This window comes from Chiloscyllium punctatum, chromosome 41 (genome assembly GCF_047496795.1).
Source record: "Chiloscyllium punctatum isolate Juve2018m chromosome 41, sChiPun1.3, whole genome shotgun sequence".
Classification (NCBI taxonomy): Eukaryota; Metazoa; Chordata; class Chondrichthyes; order Orectolobiformes; family Hemiscylliidae; genus Chiloscyllium; species Chiloscyllium punctatum.
In genome coordinates this window covers 27,104,783-27,125,695 of record NC_092779.1, presented here as the reverse complement: position 1 = coordinate 27,125,695, position 20,913 = coordinate 27,104,783, and the positions used below count along the sequence as shown (strand labels likewise).

Here is a 20,913-nt window from a genome sequence, read left to right as displayed (position 1 = left end):
TAGGTTGGATGGATTGGCCATGCTAAATTGTCCACAGTGCCCAGGGATGTGTAGGTTATGTGGATTAGCCATGGGAAATGCAGGGTTGCAGGCAATTTGGTATGGTGCTCTTTAAAGGGTCAGTGTGGACTTGATGAGCCAAATGACCTGCTTCCACACTGTAGGGAGTCTATAATTCTACTTGTCCTTGAGAAAGTAGTGGTGGGCTGCATTCTTGAACTGCAGTGGTTCATTTACAGTAGGCAAAGTCACTATACTGTTAGGTAGGGAGTTCCAGATCATTAACAGTGAAAGAACATTGATGTATTTCCAAGCCAGGATGGTGAGTAGCTTGGAAGATGGTGGTGGTTTCATGTGTCCACTTCCCTTGTCCTTCTTGATGGTAGTGGTCATGGATTTGCTGTCTAAGAAACTGGTGCATTTATGTGATGCAACTTGTAGATGCAACAATGGTGGAGGGAGTGAATGTTTCTGATTGTGGTTCCAATCAAGTGGGTTTCTTTGCCCTGGATAGTGTCAATCTTCTTGAGAATCGTTGGAGTCGTACTCAATCAGACAGTGAGGAGTATTCCAGTATACCTGCATGCATAGCATGGAATTCTTATGGCAAGTCCAGTTCAATTTGTGGTCAATGATCGCCCCCAGAATGTTGATAGTGATGGATTCAGTGACAGTGATACCACTGAATCTCAAGAGCCGATGGTTAGATTCTCAGTTGTTGGAGATGGTCATTACCTACCATTTGAGTGGTGCGAATGTTACTTGCCACTTGTCAGGCTAAATGAAGATATTGCCCAGGACATGCTGAATTTGAACATGGACTGCTTTAGTATCTGAAGAGTTGTGAGTGGTGCTGAGCATTGCTCAATTATCGGCAAATATCCCTCCTTCTAATCTTATGACAGAGGGACGGTCATTGATGAAGCAGCTACAGATGCTTTGGGCCAAGGACATTACCCTGAGGAACTCTTGCAAAGATGTCCAAGATCTGAGATGACTGACCTCCAGAAACCACAAACATCCTTCTTTGTGAGTGGTGGGATGGTAATTGGCTGGGTTGGATTTGTCCTACTTGTTGTTTACAGGAGATACCTGAGCAAGTTTTCACATGCAGTGTTGCTGGCAGTGTGGTTAGCTGTACTGGAAGAGCTCGGCTGGGGGAGCATCAAGCTTTGGAGCACATGCCTTCAGTGTTATTGTTGAAATGTTATTACAGCCCATGTTTTCTCAATATTAAATCCTTCCAGCACGTATTGATAACGTGCATGAACTGAATTAGTATCTGTGATGCTGGGGAGGAGACTGAGATGAATTATCCAATTGGCACTTCTGGCTGAGAATTGTTGTAAATACTTCAGCCTTATCTTTTGCTCTGGGCTCCCCTTTTTGTTGAGGATGGGAATATTTTTGCAATGTTCTCCAGTGAGTTGTTTAATTCTCCACCATCATTGCTGCTTCGTTGGATGCGGATTTACTTAATTCTGTCTGTCACTTGCGGCTTATTGTATTTGGCATGTTAAGTAGTCTGGTGTTGTTGCTTCACCAAGTTGACCCTTCATTTTTAGATCTGCCTGGTGCTGCTCCTGACATGACCTTCCTCACTCTTCATTGAGTAAAGGTTGATCTGCTGATTTGCTGGAAATGGTAGAGCTGGGGATATGCCAGACCATGGGATTGCAGATTGTGTTGAATTAGACAGCTCCTGTTGATAGACTACAGTGCCTCAAAAGCAGGTGGAAGCAAAGTCCTTGAACATTTTTAAAACAGAGACTAGATATATTTCTTTGTTTATGCAATGTAGTGAAAAGGTTACCAAGGTTAGGTGGGATTGTGGATTTGAAATTACAATCTGATCAGTGGTGATCTTATTAATTGACTAAGGAGGAACAAATAGCCTGTTCCTACTCCTTGTTTATATGTTTTTATGTTCACACATGCCCAGATTCTTTGAAGAAGGTACTGCTTTGAAATTGCTTCCTAAAGACAAAGATTATCTACAATCAAACGCAACATTTCTATGGAGGAGTGGTTTAATAAATGTCGGTGTCATTTGTCAAATGACTCCAAGTCTAGCTGCTCATGATTTAATTCTTTAAGATTCCTTTCTTTTACCCAGTTTAGGTGTTCACTGCTTATGCCCCTTTAAAAAATGTATGTTTTGTGAAATGAATTTCACTAGCATCGATGACTGTGTCTTCTTGTTCATGGTGAGAAAGAGTAGACTAGGCATATCTGTGGAATAGAGGTCGAAGGAGTGGCTGTGCAGCATACCTTGGAGAGTGAAGCCACACCTCCAACTTCTGCTGATTAGCTGATCAATGACAACGTCCTGTGCATTGTCTTTTGAGTTTGAGCTGCTAATCATTAGTTGTGCACTTATTTTCAGTTAGAGTTATTGTACTGAAATAAAACAAAACAGAATGTCTGCAGGGTATGAGGAAAGTGAGCTGTTGAGTGGATTTCAGGCACATTTTGAACAATTTTCTACCCAGGCACTTCATGTGGGGCAAGAACCTGAACAGTGGAAGTCTATGGCAGCGGTGCCTTCAATATCTCTGCCTGACAGTTTGAAACAGAGCACCTCAGGCCAACTTGCAGTAAGTATTTAAATACAAGACAACATTAAGTTTTGAGTACTGATCTTGACTATGAAGTATGAAGAGACAAAGCCTTGTATAGACTTATTTTTAGCTTTTTAAAATTACAATTAAACACTATTGGAAAAAATGAGGACATTATTATCCCACATTTTATTCTGATATCACACATTGGTTCCGTTCTCGTGCAATCCCAGGTCATAAGAAAATCAAGTAATAGCAGCAACCTTTAAACCAATGGGACTGAAATCACATTATAGCCAATACAAGTACAGAAAGTTCTCATTCTACAAATAATAGTCTAAGTTCTTCAATCGTGTTATAGCTGATTTGCACTGAAGAAACGCACATTATAGCAGAAATGACTGTGCCAGAAATTTAATGTGTGTATTGTTTTAAAGATGGTTTACTGGCAAAAGGAACTGGATGTGTACTCACAAATTAATATTTTGTACCTTGCTTTGGATATGGTATGGGTTGCTTTTCAGCACACACTACTTTGGTCTCTCGCTCTGTAAATTAGGTGAAATTTTATCATGGGAACATATGTAAAACTGGGACAAAATAAGTTGCTGGAACTGATGTAGCTTTATCCTTCAGCTGCTGAAATTGGTGTTGGTATGGTAGTTCATAAGCTTTGAAGTGACTGAAGTTGGCTTTGATTCTCAAAAGGCACAGATTAACACGTGTTGTCACGATCTGACATTTCCCTGTTTCTCAGGTTTGTGTTCTGTTTGCAAAGGGAAGGGGCAAGCGAGCAAGTAACAGTCGGATTGATTGTTGATCATTTTAATCAGTGTAAGGACTCCTTGTGTTGATAAGTTTTACGCTTCTATGATCATCTTGTGCGGATTTTAAAGAGTAGCAAAGATTCCCGGTTGCAGGGTTTCTTCCACACCACCTAAAACTCAGCCAAGAGTACAACCCACAAACATTAGTTGCCCCACATCCATTCTTCAGCACTCTTTGTTGGACCAAGACTTCTGCCCTTCACTTCGAAGGAATTCCCACTTCAGGGAGCTGCTGGCAAATCTGATTGGCTGGCAAGTTCTGTTGTCACTACAGTGCCACTGGGAGTGGTGGCTGTTTCTGGAACTACAAGGAGGTCCTGGTTTCTATGTTCCAGAGGCAGAATGGAGGCAAGTGCCAGGGTCTATCAATGGGGTTGGGAGGAGAAGCTGCCATGTTTGGGAGAAGATGTCCTGATGAAGAGATTGAAGGAGAGGGAGAATTGGGAGGGTGAAGCACTCAATGTGTGAAGGAGTCTAATGAAGCTTCGAGCAGGGTGACCTCTGGGCTTACCCATTCCTTCATCCATAGCAGTCGCTCCCTGATCTCCCTCCACCACATCAGAACTTAGCAAAGTTTAATGTTGCCTAAACATGTTAAATGGATCTTCAAACAGAAACTAGAGTATATCCAAGATCGGATGAGGTCAAAGTCAAAATGTGGAAGGGTGAGTGACCTTCTTACGTGTCTTACCTATGCTCATGCTGTGTTCAGAAAGACAATGAGTTTATTAATCGAAGCAGTCAAGCAACCAAACCAACTGGATCAAAATTTAGAGCTGTATAATATGAGTTTGCCTCCAGGAGGGTGTTTTACCTGATGAGGCAATGCTTAAATTATCCCTTGTAATGTGGGAATCTGGGCATGGATATCATGTTATTGAAGAACTCTACTGATATTTATTACAGCTAAGTTGTATGCAAATATCAGTTTATAACAGAATACATACTTCCTGTAGCATGCCATGATCCAAGTGATCCTGAGTAAGATAGAGTTTGAGAACCTTGTACCCTCAGATCACATGCTATGAAAAAGTGATGATATTGTGAGCATGTCTCTTAACAGCGTACTGATATACTAGCCATGCGAGGTAACACAACACTGTACAAAAAGCATATGGTTGCTTTACCTTTGCAGCAATGTGTCAACCTGAAAGCTACTGCAGCTGTGATTGAAGCAGAGTGGACCCGAAAGCAGGGGCAGAAGGAATGTTCAAAAAACAGAAAGTTAGTGTACAAAATTATTGACAGGACAGTTCAGAAATCGAAAAAACTTCAGAATTGAAGCATGACTTGGGCTTCCAGACTTCAAGCTGAACATGGGAATGTTGGATGACTCAAGAAGTTGAGGTTTTGGTTAAGAAAAAGAAGAAAGCACGTGTCAAGTATAGATAGGATAGATCGAGTGAATCCTTAGATGCGTATGAAGGCAGTAGGAGTAGATTTAAGAGAGAAATCAGGAGGGCAAAAAGGGGACATGAGAGAGCTTTGGCAAATAGAGTTAAGGAGAATCCAAAGGGTTTTTACAAATATATTAAGGACAAAAGGATAACTAGGGAGAGAATAGGACCCCTCAAAGTTCAGCAAGGCTGCCTTTGTGTGGAGCCGCAGAAGATGGGGGAGATACTAAACAAGTATTTTGCATCAGTATTTTCTGTGGAAAAGGATATGGAAGATATAGAATGTAGGGAAATAAATGGTGACATCTTGAACAATGTCCATATTCAGTGGAGGAAGTGCTGGATGTCTTGAAATACATAAAAGTGGATAAATCCCCAGGACCTGATCAGGTGTACCTTAGAACTCTGTGGGAAGCTAGGGAAGTGATTGCTGGGCCTCTTGTTGAGGTAATTGTACCATCGATAGTCATAGGAGAGGTGTTGGAAGACTGGAGGTTGGCTAATGTGGTGCCACTATTTAAGAAAGACGGTAAGGACAAGCCAGGGAACTATAGGCCAGTGAGCCTGAAGTCGGTGGTGGGCAGGTTGTTGGAGGGGATCCTGAGGGACAGGATGTACATGTATTTGGAAAGGCAAGGACTGATTAGGGATAGTCAACATGGCTTAATGCGTGGGAAATCATGTCTCACGAACTTGATTGAGTTATTTGAAGAAGTAACAAAGAGGATTGATGAGGGCAGAATGGTAGATGTGGTCTATATGGATTTCAGTAAGGTGTTTGACAAGGTTCCCCATGGGAGACTGGTTAGTAAGGTTAGATCTCATGGAATACAGGGAGAACTACCCATTTGGATACAGAACTGGCTCAAAGGTGGAAGACAGAGGATGGTGGTGGAGGGTTGTTTTTCAGACTGGAGGCCTGTGACCAGTGGTGTGCCACAAAGATCGATGCTGGAACCACTACTTCTCATCATTTATAGAAATGATTTGGATATGAGCATAAGAGGTACAGTTAGTAAGTTTGCTGATGACACCAAAATTGGAGGTGTAGTGGACAGTGAAGAAGGTGACCTCAGATTACAACAGGATCTTGATCAGATGGGCCAATGGGCTGAGAAGTGGCAGATGGAGTTTAATTCAGATAAATGTGAGGTGATGCATTTTGGGAAAGCAAATCTTAGCAGGACTTATACACTTAATGGTAAGGTCCTAGGGAGTGTTGCTGAACAAAGAAACCTTGGAGTGCAGGAGCTGCTTGAAAGTGGAGTCGCAGGTAGATAGGATAGTGAAGAAGGCATTTGCTATGCTTTCCTTTATTGGTCAGGGTATTGAGTACAGGAGTTGGGAAGTCATGTTGCGGCTGTACAGTACATTGGTTAGGAGAACTAGAGGGCTTGGGTTTAGGATGAGAGGGAAAAGATTTAGAAGAGACCTATGGGGCAACATTTTCACTCAGACGGTGGTACATTTATGGAATGAGCTGCCAGTGGATGTGGTGGAGGCTAGTACAATTGCAACATTTAAAAGGCATCTGGATGGGTATTTGAATAGGAAGGGTTTGGAGGGATATGGGTCAAGTGCTGGTAGGTGGGACTAGATTGGGTTGGGATGTCTGGTAGACATGGACGAGTTGGACCGAAGGGTCTGTTTCCATGCTGTACATCTCTATGACTCTATGACTTTATTTGCTATTAAGATTGAGCAGAAGAGAGGATAGCTAGGAATAAAGTAAAGATATTAAAGAACCCATTGCAACAGTGATAACTTGTTTTGTTTATATGTCTGTATACTTCTGTGGGGAGCTTTAGTCATGGTTCGGTTGTGTACTAGCAGAAGTTGCGTTCTCTTTGGGCTATGGAATGTGAATGTAACAGATTTTTGTACTTTGAATTCCCAACCTGTTACAGGAAACAAGATTCTGAAGTTGTATGAACCATATAAATGTGGTTATTGAGCCTGTTTGCTTCAATTTAAAATTGTGAAGTGCCGAATTAGACAAAAATAAAATAAATAATTTCAATTAAAGTTGCTGATTAATGTGTTATTCACTAAATGTATTTCTGCATCTGTGGAAAAGGAACAGCTTGTCTTTGGAGAGATAAGCTCCCACCTTGAAAATTGTTTTGGCAGAAATCCACCTTGCACTGTTTGAAATATTTTGCTTATCTTAAAGGAGAAAAAGAAAAACAAAAGAGATGTTTGAAATAATCTGCTTCACTTCCAAAGTTGGTTTTAAGTTGTAGTGTTAAGTCTTTAAGATGATTCGACTCTGTCTCTTTGCAGTTTTAGGACGCAGAAGGTTTTATTTGACTATGAAAGTTAACCTTTCCTTTTTATTCTGATTATAGCTTTATTAGTCACTTGAAAGGTGTCTGAGTATTTATTATGGCATGAATAATTCGTGGGCCCTGCATTTCATCAATGGCATGTCATGTAGGTTAATGGTTCTGAAAAGAGGTAATGTATGAACTATGGAACCTCCATTCAGTCTGATATCTAGTACACCCTTTGGATGAAACATGGTGCAGTTCAGGCAGTTGCAGTTTGGAGCTGGTGATAGTGGGACACAGTCTCTCAACGTCTTATGTCTTGACATCTTGTTACTAATAGTTATTATGCCAAAGAATCAATGTAATCTGTATATGTATCCAATTTTTATGAAAGGCAGGAGCATCTCCTGCTAAGACTTACTTGTGATCCACCCTCCACCATAAGCTGCTGAACAAGCTTTTGAATTATTATAGGAAGGGGGATTAGTGAAGACAGTTTACCACAAGCAACAGAGTATTACATACTAACAGTGCTGTTATGTAAAGTCCTGAAATAAACACCAATAGTGAAAAGATTCCAGAAACCTTTGAATTCCAGAATTAAACTGTAATTCTGCCTAAAAGTGAATTATTACTTTAACAGAGGAGCAGCCAGTCAGTCAATTTCTGGAATCATTTAAACAGTGGTCAATCAGCTCACGCCTGTGGAGGTAACAGCTTAGTAGCCATACACTGAGGAGAAAACAAAGCCAGACCTGGGATAAAATTCGAAAGAAGGCTGTATGTGCTACAGACAATTATACTTTGGCAGAAAGGAGCAGATTTGAGTCAGAGTTTGGCAACGTAGAGTAACTGGACATTGAGGACTTCAGCAACAAGTTAAATCCTTAAGGGAAAAGGGTAGAATGGCTACTTAACTCTTCAAATCACAGGCTGGGAGGCTGATAAATTAAATATAAGCACTTGCTAGTTAAAGCTAGTCACAAACAGGTGCCAAAAAAGTCAGTACCTAAGTTTCAATGGGGCCATCATTTTAATATATAAGGTGGAAATATTAGAAACAAAACTAAATATCCCAAGTCTACCACCAAAGAAGATTTAGAACAGTAAAGCATTTCAAAAGCAAGGAAAATTTTATTTAAAAATTGAAATGTACTTCAATGGTGTAAAGAGTGAAAATGTGCCACTTATTTAGGAAAATAAGGCACAAATCATTCCAAGGAGAAAAGGATGTGGACCTTCTATTTTTTCCAAAAAGGAGGGAAATATCCTGCAAACAAAAGGCAAGAATCCTCTATTTTGTTTCCTAAGACCAGGAGAATTATACTGAAATGTTTAAAATATTTTACAAGCATTGTAGGATAGTATTGCTGCAGTACAGAATTTTAGAACTATGAACAATGTTGGATATAAGAAGAGAAAAGATTTATAATTTCAAAGCAGTAGATTACTACAGAACAACTTCTAAAGCTTTTTCACATAATTTGGTATAATTCAACTGTAATATAGCATTATTAAATACTGCCAAATAAACATAAAGCTGTGAAGATCCAGTAAGATTCAGAATAATCTAAAGTAAAACAATATTTCAAAATATAAGAAGGCAAGTTTCCAAAACATCAGCTTTAAAGCAATATTGAATAGAACAGATATAAAATACTCTCATAGTCACAATTTTAATTAGCTCATTAAAAAGACATCTTTCCTAGCAGATTCAAGATTAGAAATGGTTCTAACAAAACACAAGAGTGGACCATGTGGAGAAAACAATTATTAAAACACAAAAAATACAAATTGCTGCAAAGTTAAATATCATATCAAAAGCAGAGCATTTTAATGCACTAATATATTCTATAGGTTGTATTGGTGATAATTGTATAAAGTGGTCAGAAATAGAAGAAGACTCAGACAATTTTAGTGACTTTTGTAATCCTTTTTGACAATTACATTAACCTAAAAAGAAATAGAATTCTGGAATGGGCAAGATTTAATACAGGAGTCAACTTACTGAAGAATCCAAGACAATTTCAAGAATGGTGGCACAGTGGGCTCAGTGGTTAACACTGCTGCCTCACAGTACCAGGTACTCAAGTTCCAGCTTTGGATGATTGTGTGCGTGGAATTTGCACATTCTCCCTATATCTGCGTAGGTTTCCACTGGGTGCTCAGGTTTCCTCCTACAGTCCAAAGCTGTACAGCTTAGGTGGATTGACCATGCTAAATTTCCCATCATGTCCAGGGATGTGTAGATTAGTTAGCCATTGTAAATGTGGGGTTACAAGGATAAGATAGGAGGCTATGTCTGGGTAAGTTGCCATTTGGAGGGTTGGTGCAGGCTCAATGGGCCGAATCACGGATGAGTTGAAACCTATGAATATAGAACTTTACAATCAAAGTTCATAAGAAACAGAATTATTGTTGAAATTGTGAGACAGTCTTTATTAGACAGTCCAAAAAATTATCCAGCATTGTTAAAAGCATTTCAGATTGTGTTGGAAGCTGACATTAGGAAGAATCACAAACAAATCCTGAAAGGAGAAACAATATAGCCTATCAACTTCATAAGGTACAAACACACTAAACAAACACATGCCGAGCCAACACAAAATGTAGACAAAATATCAGATAAAAATAGCCAGTGACAATGCTACAGGATGAAAAAAAAGCCTTACAAGCAAAAGCAATGTCCAGCTATGTCACATATATGTCACTTTTGTAAAAAGGTCAGTCATTTTCAAAAGAGTTTCCCAAGAAGAGAATGAGTGCATACCCAGGAAAATCAAAATGCTGGGACAAGAAGCTCTAGAAGAGGCACCTGAATTCCAGAATATGCCTGTTTTAGAATAGATATTGTTATACAAAGATATGTCTTTGTTAGAGGAAATACCAGAGACATTTGTAGGGGAAATAGGAGATCAGAATTGGATATGACTGAACTATTTATGTTGGTGGTCATGCAACTCAAATTAAACTTGACACAGAGGTGTGTGTCTCTGTACTATCCAATCAAACACCATGGTTAAAGAACAACCTACACAGATAAAACTACATGGTCCAGGCAGATCAACTGCAAAGATTAAGGTCTACCTCAAGTAACATTTCAACATAAAGTCCAAAGGAGCTTTAGAATCATATGTGTTGGCTGCAATCATTACATCTCAATTTTATGGTTAGATTAGATTCCCTACAGTGTGAGAGCAGGCCATTTGGCCCAACAAGTCCACACCAACCCTCCAAAGAGTAACCCACCCAGACCCATTTCCCTCTGAATGATGCACCTCATAGTATGGGCAATTTAGCATGGCCAATCCACCTGACCTGCACATCATTGGATTGTGGGAGGAGACCATTGCACCCCCACACAGACACAGAGAAAATATGCAAACTCCACACAGACAGTCACCTGAAGCTAGAATTGAACCCAGGTCCCTGGCACTGTGAGGCTGCAACATTAACCACTGAGCCACCATGCTACTGTGCTGGTTATGTCTACTAATATTGAAAAATGTGGTACTGGAAAAACACAGCAGGCCAGGCAGCATCCGAGGAGCAGGAGAATCCACATTTCGGGCATAAGTCCTTCAGAAATCAGGAAAAAAAGAAGACCTTATGCCCGAAATGTCGATTCTCCTGCTCCTCAGATGCTGCCTGGCCTGCTGTGTTTTTCCAGCACCATATTTTTCAACTCTGGTACTCCAGCATCTGCAGTCCTCACTTTCTCCTATATCTACTAATATGTCTTGCCCTCAACATCCTATAAGTCATAGATGGAATAATACTTGGTCAGAAACAATATGAAATTGACTGAACTGAGGAAGCACAACCAGTGAAACATTTTTTAAGCCCTGCAATGTTAATGGCTGAACTGAAAGTTATGTGTGGACCTGCTGACATCAGTTATATTTGAGCCTGCAATTTGTTTCATACTATCAGAAAGAAGGAAACCACAGATTTTACTGGGCTGGAGGAAATGATTTCCATTCCTGCTACTATTGAAGAATGCTAACCATCAGCAAAACTTGACAGAACTATAACCAGGAAAGAACAACACAGTCTATCTGAGTTCAGTGATCATTTTTTACATAAAGCTGCCCAAACAACAAAATAGTTTGCTGAAGACAGTAACAGCATGAGAAAAGTCAATGACACTGATGGAATTAGTGAGAAATAAATCTACCTTCCCAGACAAAAGAACACACAGAATGATGGAAGACATCGAACCAAGTTATTGAGAGTAAAATTGCATCTTCAACACAGAGTCAAAAGAAAGAAATTACCTCTTTCATCAATGCACTCATCTTCTACGACAGGCATTGATGATGCCAAAGATCCTCCAGTTGGCTAATGGATCAAAATCAAAGCCATCAACTCATGATATCCTCTGTGAAGGATATATTCAAGTTTTCAGATCCTCCGGTGGAGAAACGTATCATAAGTCAGCCCCAAGGTTAACAATCTTCAAACTAAAAGCCCACTGACCATCTAAATCCAAAACTAAAATATCCCTGGAAGAATTTCTAAATACTCTTGAATTTGTGAAGTCAGAGACTTGGGTGAGAAAGGGCACGAGTAAATGTAGTATGGAGGTTTATATTTTGTATAATGGGTTAACTAAGGGCAAAGAGAGTTTGAGGGGAGATGTTGTATGATGGTTCTGAAAGAGCTAGTCCATGAGCTATGTTGAGACTCCACCTAGTCCGATATAAAATACTGCCTCTAGATGGAACATTGTGCATTTCAGGAAAATGCAGTTTCAAGTTAGTGGGACACAGTCTGCTCATGGGGCTGCGCATGTCTTACTAATCTTTTATTAGTAATAGTTAATATACCAAAGCATTAATAAAATCTCTAAATAAACTGTACTCTAAACTATGAACTAAACAATAAACAACCCCTTTTTAAATCAAAGATAAGAGTCTTTTCCACTGATACATAACCCATGGTGCATTCTCCACCACAAACTACTGTGCAGCCCTTTATGATAGCACAGGAAGAATGCACAGGCAGCACTTCATGTGAGACACAAGCCACGAGTGGTTGGTATCCTGGCACTAGAATATGAAGTGTATCATTCATAATTGAAACTGTATACTGTCTCCACATTTTCTCTATCTGATATTTCCCACCTGGTTACAATTAAAATTCTAGGACTCAGCTTTGTGCAAATGCAGCTCTAGCAGCAGGAACAGCACTTCATTGGTGAAAGCCACCATCACCTGACAGATCTGCACTAACAGCCTCCTGTACAAACTGAGAATCTAGCATATCCCTCACAAGGTTTCCATTGATTGGGAGGACCCTATTATTTAAAGGAATGTCTGAACTGCCCCATGGTTCAGCGATGTCTCCCTGCACAGGCTCATCCAGACAGTCTGGGAATAGCAAGAGGTGTTCTTTCCTGAAGATGGCAACACCAAGCCCGCCCATCGCAGATGTGGCAAATGTGAACCACAGTGGGGTCACGTATGTGATTCTGGATTAGTGGTGCTGGAAGAGCACAGCAGTTCAGGCAGCATCCAAGGAGCTTCGAAATCGACATTTCGGGCAAAAGCTCTTCATCAGGAATAAAGGCAGTGAGCCTGAAGCGTGGAGAGATAAGCTAGAGGAGGGTGGGGGTGGGGAGAAAGTAGCATAGAGTACAATGGGTGAGTGGGGGAGGGGATGAAGGTGATAGGTCAGGGAGGAGAGGGTGGAATGGATAGGTGGAAAAGGAGATGGGCAGGTAGGACAAGTCCGGACAAGTCATGGGGACAGTGCTGAGCTGGAAGTTTGGAACTAGGGTGAGGGTGCGGGAAGGGGAAATGAGGAAACTTTTGAAGTCCACATTGATGCCCTGAGGTTGAAGTGTTCCGAGGCGGAAGATGAGGCGTTCTTCCTCCAGGCGTCTGGTGGTGAGGGAGCGGCGGTGAAGGAGGCCCAGGACCTCCATGTCCTCGGCAGAGTGGGAGGGGAAGTTGAAATGTTGGGTCACGGGGCGGTGCGGTTGATTGGTGCGGGTGTCCCGGAGATGTTCCCTAAATCGCTCTGCTAGGAGGCGCCCAGTCTCCCCAATGTAGAGGAGACCGCATCGGGAGCAACGGATACAATAAATGATATTAGTGGATGTGCAAGTATAACTTTGATGGATGTGGAGGGCTCCTTTAGGGCCTTGGATAGAGTTGAGGGAGAAGGTGTGGGCGCAGGTTTTACAGTTCCTGTGGTGGCAGGGGAAAGTGCCAGGATGGGAGGGTGGGTTGTAGGGGGGTGTGGACCTGACCAGGTGGTCACGGAGGGAACGGTCTTTGCGGAAAGCGGAAAGGGGTGGGGAGGGAAATATATTCCTGGTGGTGGGGTCTGTTTGGAGGTGGCGGAAATGTCGGCGGATGATTTGGTTTATGCGAAGGTTAGTAGGGCGGAAGGTGAGCACTAGGGGCATTCTGTCCTTGTTACGGTTGGAGGGGTGGGGTCTGAGGACAGAGGTGCGGGATGTGGACGAGATGCATTGGAGGGCATCTTTAACCACGTGGGAAGGGAAATTGCGGTCTCTAAAGAAGGAGGCCATCTGGTGTGTTCTGTGGTGGAACTGGTCCTCCTGGGAGCAGATACGGTGGAGGCGGAGGAATTGGGAATACGCGATGGCATTTTTGCAAGATTGTATCATTTATTGTATCCATTGCTCCTGATGCGGTCTCCTCTACATTGGGGAGACTGGGCGCCTCCTAGCAGAGCGATTTAGGGAACATCTCCGGGACACCCGCACCAATCAACCGCACCGCCCCGTGACCCAACATTTCAACTTCCCCTCCCACTCTGCCGAGGACATGGAGGTCCTGGGCCTCCTTCACCGCCGCTCTCTCACCACCAGACGCCTGGAGGAAGAACGCCTCATCTTCCGCCTCGGAACACTTCAACCTCAGGGCATCAATGTGGACTTCAAAAGTTTCCTCATTTCCCCTTCCCCCACCTCACCCTAGTCCTAAACTTCCAGCTCAGTAACTGTCCCCATGACTTGTCCGGACTTGTCCTTCCTGCCTATCTCCTTTTCCACCTATCCACTCCACCCTCTCCTCCCTGACCTATCACCTTCATCCCGTCCCCCACTCACCCATTGTACTCTATGCTACTTTCTCCCCACCCCCACCCACCTCTAGCTTATCTCTCCACACTTCAAGCTCACTGCCTTTATTCCTGATGATGGGCTTTTGCCCGAAACCTCGATTTTGCTGGTCCTGGGATGCTGCCTGAACTGCTGTGCTCTTCCAGCACCACTAATCCAGAATATCTGGTTTCCAGCATCTGTAGTCATTGTTTTTACCTCACGTATGTGATGCCTGTCCAGGTAAGTAATAGGAGAAAGTGAGGACCGCAGATGCTGAAGGTCAGAGTCGAGACTGTGTTGCTGGAAAAGCACAGCAGGTCAGGCAGCATCCGAGGAGCACTCCAATTCACAAGAATAGATGCCAGTGTCGCACCTTCAACAGGATGTGTTGACCTTCAGTGTGCAGCACTATCAATAATGCAAGTGGGTTGCAATGCCAGAAGAGTAAATGCATGATCAGCCTTTGGTACCACAAGGCAACTCAGGCCAAAGCATGTGGAAACTTACCTTTTAATTCACTGGATGCATGACATTGACTTGACTGTATGTGCATAATCATTTACCAACGATGAGATCAATGTACTGTGAAAAAGCAGTTTGTGGCATAGCAGGCATGCAAAGAGCAGAGAGTGGATTGCAGTGCAATGAGATTCAAGAAGGCATCAGGCTGAGCAATCTTCAATTGCTGCAGGCGTGCTTACAAGTTTCAACTTGTTATGAGCAGGGCTGATCAAATCACCATCAAGACAAAGACAAGGGTCAGTAATGTTTGGGTTGTGGTGGACAATAAAGTGATTATAAGATAATTAAGCAATCTAACATTCAATTTAACTGAATGTGGTCAGAGGCAGCAGACATACTGACTTTGCTGGGGTGGAATGCAGCCAAGAATTTAAAATTCAGGCTAGAATTGGCATTGAAGGCAAGAAGCAGAGACCTGGTCAGTCCCTGGAAATAGTAGAAGATGAATTGGTCAGCAAATTGACCGCTTGGGAGAGTTCCAGCACATTGGTTGCTGAGCAACCTATAAATATGACCATGCAATGCACAGTTTCCTGGATTACTGCCATGCATACGGTGAAACAAAACTCGTGGTGTCTGTCATTAATTTAGAGTAATGGTCCAACCCCAGGTTTCAAATCAATTGTCTTTCAGGACCCTTGTCCCCAAGCAGGGTTTCTGAAACAGAGAGAGAAAACAATATAAGGCAGGGCAGGTGACTGAGGTGTCAGTGGGGGAGCACTTTGGGGCCAGCGACCATAATTCTATTCGTTTTAAAATAGTCATGGAAAAGGATAGACCAGATCTAAAAGTTGAAGTTCTAAATTGGAGAAAGGCCAATTTTGACGGTATTAGGCAAGAACTTTCGAAAGCTGATTGGAGGCAGATGTTCGCAGGTAAAGGGACAGCTGGAAAATGGGAAGCCTTCAGAAATGAGATAATAAGAATCCAGAGAAGTATACTCCTGTCAGGGTGAAAGGAAAGGCTGGTAGGTATAGGGAATGCTGGATGACTAAAGAAATTGAGGGTTTGGTTAAGAAAAAGAAGGAAGCATATGTCAGGTGTAGACAGGATAGATCGAGTGAATCCTTAGAAGAGTTGAAAGAAAGTCGGAGTATACTTCAGAGGGAAATCAGGAGGGCAAATGGGGACATGAGATAGCTTTGGCAAATAGAATTAAGGAGAATCCAAAGGGTTTTTACAAATATATTAAGGACAAAAGGGTAACTAGGGAGACGATAGGGCCCCTCAAAGATCAGCAAGGTGGCCTTTGTGTGGAGCCACAGAAAATGGGGGCGATAATTTTGCATCAGTATTTACTGTGGAAAAGGATATGGAAGATGTAGACTGTAGGGAAATAGATGGTGACATCTTGCAAAATGTCCAGATTACAGAGGAGGAAGTGCTGGATGTCTTGAAACGGTTAAGGTTGGATAAATCCCCAGGACCTGATCAGGTGTACCCAAGAGAAGTGATTGCTGGGCCTCTTGATGAGATATTTGTATCATTAATAGTCACAGGTGAGGTGCCGGAAGACTGGAAGTTGGCAAACATGGTGCCACTATTTAAGAAAGACAGTAAGGACAAGCCAGGGAACTATAGACCAGTGAGCCTGACCTCAGTGGTGGGCAAGTTGTTGAGGGAATCCTGAGGGACAGAATTTACATGTATTTGGAAAGGCAAGGACTGATTAGGGACAGTCAACATGGCTTTGTGCATGTCTCACAAACTTGATTGAGTTTTTTGAAGAAGTAACAAAGAAGATTGATGAGGGCAGAGCAGTAAATGTGATCTGTATGGACTTCAGTAAGGCGTTTGACAAGATTCCCCATGGGGGACTGATTAGCAAGGTTAGATCTCATGGAATACAGGAAGAACTATCCATTTGCATACAGAACTGGCTCAAAGGTAGAAGACAGAGGGTGGTGGTGGAGGGTTGTTTTTCAGACTGGAGGCCTGTGACCAGTGGAATACCACAAGGATCGGTGCTGGGCCCTCTACTTTTTGTCATTTACAAAAATGATTTGGATGCGAGCATAAGAGGTACAGTTAGTAAGTTTGCAGATGACACCAAAATTGGTGGTGTAGTGGACAGCGAAGATGGTTACCTCAGATTACAACAGGATCTGGACAAGATGGGCCAATGGGCTGAGAAGTGGCAGATGGAGTTTAATTCAGATAAATGCGAGGTGCTGCATTTTGGAAAAGCAAATCTTAGCAGGACTTATACACTTAATGGTAAGGTTCTAGGGAGTGTTGCTGAACAAAGAGACCTTGGAGTGCAGGTTCATAGCTCCTTGAAAGTAGTGTCACAGGTAGATAGGATAGTGAAGGCAGCGTTTGGTATGCTCTCCTTTATTAGTCAGAGTATTGAGTACAGGAGTTGGGAGGTCATGTTGTGGGGCTGTACAGGACATTGGTTAGGCCACTGTTGGAAATTGCATGCAATTCTGGTCTCCTTCCTATCAGAAAGATGTTGTGAAACTTGAAAGGGTTCAGAAGAGATTTACAAGGATGTTGCCAGGGTTGGAGAATCTGAGCTATAGGGAGAGGCTGAACAGGCTAGGGCTGTTTTCCCTGGAGCGTCAGAGGCTGAGGGGTGACCTTATAGAGGTTTACAAAATTATTAGTAGCATGGACAGGATAAATAGACAAAGTCTTTTCTCTGGAGTCCAGAACTAGAAGGCATAGGTTTAGGGTGAGAGTGGAAAGATATAAAAGAGACCTAAGGGGCAACGTTTTCATGCAGAGGGTGGTACGTGTATGGAATGAGCTGCCAGAGGATGTGGTGGAGGCTGGTACAATTGCAACATTTAAGAGGGGTTTGGAGGGGTATGGGCCGGGTGCTGGCAGGTGGGACTAGATTGGGTTGGTTTATCTGGTCGGCATGGACTGGTTGGACCAAAGGGTCTGTTTCCATGCTGTACATTTCTCTGACTCTATGACTCTCAGTGGTAGAGTCGTGGGGAATATCATCCTCAAAAGGGGTCACTTGGTGGATAAAGCTGAACAGTGTGCTAATGATACTGTGGGAAAGTTGCTCATTTGTTAAAATATCTTTGTAACAAATGACTAAGACTTGTTGCGATCTGTCATAGTAGCTGATATGAGTCATGGCTCTATCCCATGTTTCTCACAATGTGATTGGCAGTGAGGTTATAACAAGAGTCACCACCTGTTTTCCTAATGAGAGCTACTCCTGAAAAATATCATGAGTCAATAAACATATTTGGGAAAATTATGAATTAATAGGGTGTGTAATTATTATAGTTGAAATGCAAATATATCTATTTAAGATATCATTGATGGTCTCCTCACCTAGAAGCATGGCATTCCAACCGGAATTCTATCAACAAACATATTGAGTTAGACCCCATCTATCACCCCCTGAGAAAAAGAACAGGAAGTGACTTCACCACAGGAAATAACATCACCACAGGAAATGACATCACAAACCCAAAGAAACCCACACATATAAATAGAAAGCAGGAATTTTCAGCAGTGCTTTGCCTGAGGCCCACTGAAGATGTTACCTAGTATGGTGAAGAAGCGAATGGAAATGAACCTTCATGCTCAACCTATATCCAAAACCTCAACCTGAGCTACAAATCTTCTCAAAACTCGCAGTGTCCTCAAATGATAAGCTTGGAAGTTTATTAGTTTCTGTGCACTTCATACTACTTCAGACTTTGCAGAAATTGGTTAGTTTGTTTCTTTCCCTCCTTTGGTATAGTGCTTCCTTTTCCAAATCATTGTTAAGGGTATGATTTTGGTGAGAGATAAAAGTTGCAGTTGGGTGTCTATCGACATCTATTGCTTCGTCAATTTAGTCTATCAATGATCACATGATTAGAAGAGAATTATTAGAGTACATGTTCTAGAGAAAAAAAAACAGTGATTTTTGATCCTTGGTGGGGAGGATATTTTTAATTCACTCTTGAGGAGGGGCATCCCTGGCAAGGCCAGCGTTTATTGCCTGTCCCTCATTGCCCTTGAGAAGATGGTGGTGAACGGTCTTCTTGAAGCCCTGCAAGCCTATATGATGTAGGCAGACTCACAATGCCATTATGGAGGGAATTCCAAGATTTTGACTCAGTGGAAGGGAATGTTTGGTGAGATAGTCTCTGAGAGCAGAGGATGCCACAGTTGTGATTGCCGCTATTAGTAAAGACCGTATTAGTAAGACGAATGATGGTTTATTGTGGCGATTATTGAATTAATAATTAAGTTTAACTGTTGTCTTGCTAATTAAAGACATACATTTTAGTAGATAACACCATTTTATTTATACTATTTATATTGTAGCAAGTTGATACTTAAAACATCACAGGCAAAACGCACATGTAGAGTAATCCAGCATCCTGAATATAACTGGATAGGAGCAAAGCATTCTCTGCTGGGAGGAAAGAGGCAGTAGGTTCTGCAGGTGTTAACTCTTATATTTCTCCGAGGGTGACATCAACAACTGGCAGCAAATTATTAGTCGCAGGTTGCCTGCTGCAAATGAAAGTGAGAAAGGTCAAGAATTTATTGCTTCCTGCAAGAAAGCAAATGGTTCTCCATCTGGACATAGATAATATGTTTGTGAAAAATGTTTGTATTTTTAAAACTAAATTGTATAAGCAGTTGAGAAATTTCTAGTAATGTGTTTGCTCATTTTTAACAACGTATGTTAGTGGATTATGTTGTTTCATCTGTAAAGACTTCTTTGTGGATCTATTGTACTTCTAATGTCTCCCTCCTGGTTTTTTCTATAGGGCTTTAATTACAGCTGCAGTGGAAACCTCAAACTGAATAGTTTAGAGAAAGCTGTAGCAGCAGTTGATGGAGCAAAATACAGTAGGTGACAGAATCTGTATGTTATTGATTTTTGCAGGAGAAGCTGTACAAGTGTTTCTTTTATCTCAAGACAAATACATATACAGTTTACCAAAACCTGGGATATGTGTAATTTTGTTGCTATCATATGCTAGATGGGTATGAAATTAGGCATAACAGCACCCAATCTTTTGAATGCCATAAATCCTCATGGTGTTTCAAAATTCTGCCCAAACTGTGTAAACGCAGACGTGAAGTGTACCAGATGTCAGGTTGGTAAACAGTTTTGGGGGTATGCACTTAATGCCCTCCAGAATGACGTGTGAAGAACAAAGAACAGCACAAGAAGAGGCCTTTCGGCCCACCAAGGCTGCTCTAATATGACGCTTTCTAAAAACCTGTTGACTCAGCGTACCACCTATTCCCTGCCTATTTATGTCTCTGCCAAGACACCTGTTAAATATAGTTATTATATCCACTTCTACCACTTCCTCTATTGTTTGTTTCTATTTGTTTTCTTGGAGTCATAGAGATGTACAGCATGGAAACAGACCCTTTGGTCCAACCCATCCATGCTGACCACATGTCCTAATCTAATGTAGTCCCATTTGCCAGCACTTGGCCCATATTCCTCTAAACCCTTCCTATTCATATCTCCATCCAGATGCTTTTTAAATGCTGTAATTGTACCAATCTCCACCACTTCCTGTGGCAGCTCATTCCATACATGTGTGAAAAAGTTGCCTGTTGGGTCACATTTATCTCTTTCCCCTCTCACCCTAAACATATGCCCTCTAGTTTTTCTTCCTTTTATGTACAGATTTTGCCAAGTATAATGGTGGAGTTGGTACCTTGTTGGGAGTTTACTTCATACAGTGCAGAGCTTGAGCCTATGACTTTTCCAGTCTGTGTGTCTCATTGCCATGCTGAACATTGCTTTGTCCATTAAGCCATGAAGGAAGTATATTCCAGTTTTATAGATAAGTATTTGAATATAATTTTTAACAGGGGAAAGGATGCTAATTGCATCACTGCATCATTAAAGAACTTCTTTCTGTATAATGCATCTAGAGCAGAAAAATACATGCTAACAGAGAGAATGCAATAGGAGAAAAATGATAAACGAAATGAGGAAGGCAAAGACAGCCTACAGAAGTAAATTAACACATAAAACAAAATAGCAAACTAGCTATCTTACAGGCATGTCAATTTTTAAAAAAAGAAGGCAATGGTTGGGAATCGGATCATTAACGAGATAACCAGATAATGCTACAGGCTACGATAAAGCAATGGCAAAAATATTAAATAATTATTTAGCGTTAGAATATCAGATAGATAGAGCAGAGGGATATGATGTTGAGTAACTAAGTGAAGTATATGCATTTTGAATTAACAAGAAGGGATGTATTGAAAAAATTTAATTAAGGTAGGGGATGAAGCCTGTTCTGGGTGAATTGCATC

At 41.7% G+C, this 20,913-nt stretch overlaps 1 protein-coding gene across 1 annotated transcript in view; it reads left to right on the top strand.

The window, feature by feature from the left end:
• Positions 1-2,420: 2,420 nt before the first annotated feature.
• The window catches only part of LOC140465106 (cystathionine gamma-lyase-like), a 61,811-nt gene continuing 43,318 nt past the window's right edge, over positions 2,421-20,913 (top strand). Inside the window, exons 1-2 of the mRNA XM_072560973.1 lie at positions 2,421-2,597; positions 19,392-19,473. Of these exons, the coding sequence (XP_072417074.1) occupies positions 2,421-2,597; positions 19,392-19,473 (259 nt within the window). The remainder of the gene's footprint in view (positions 2,598-19,391; positions 19,474-20,913) is intronic.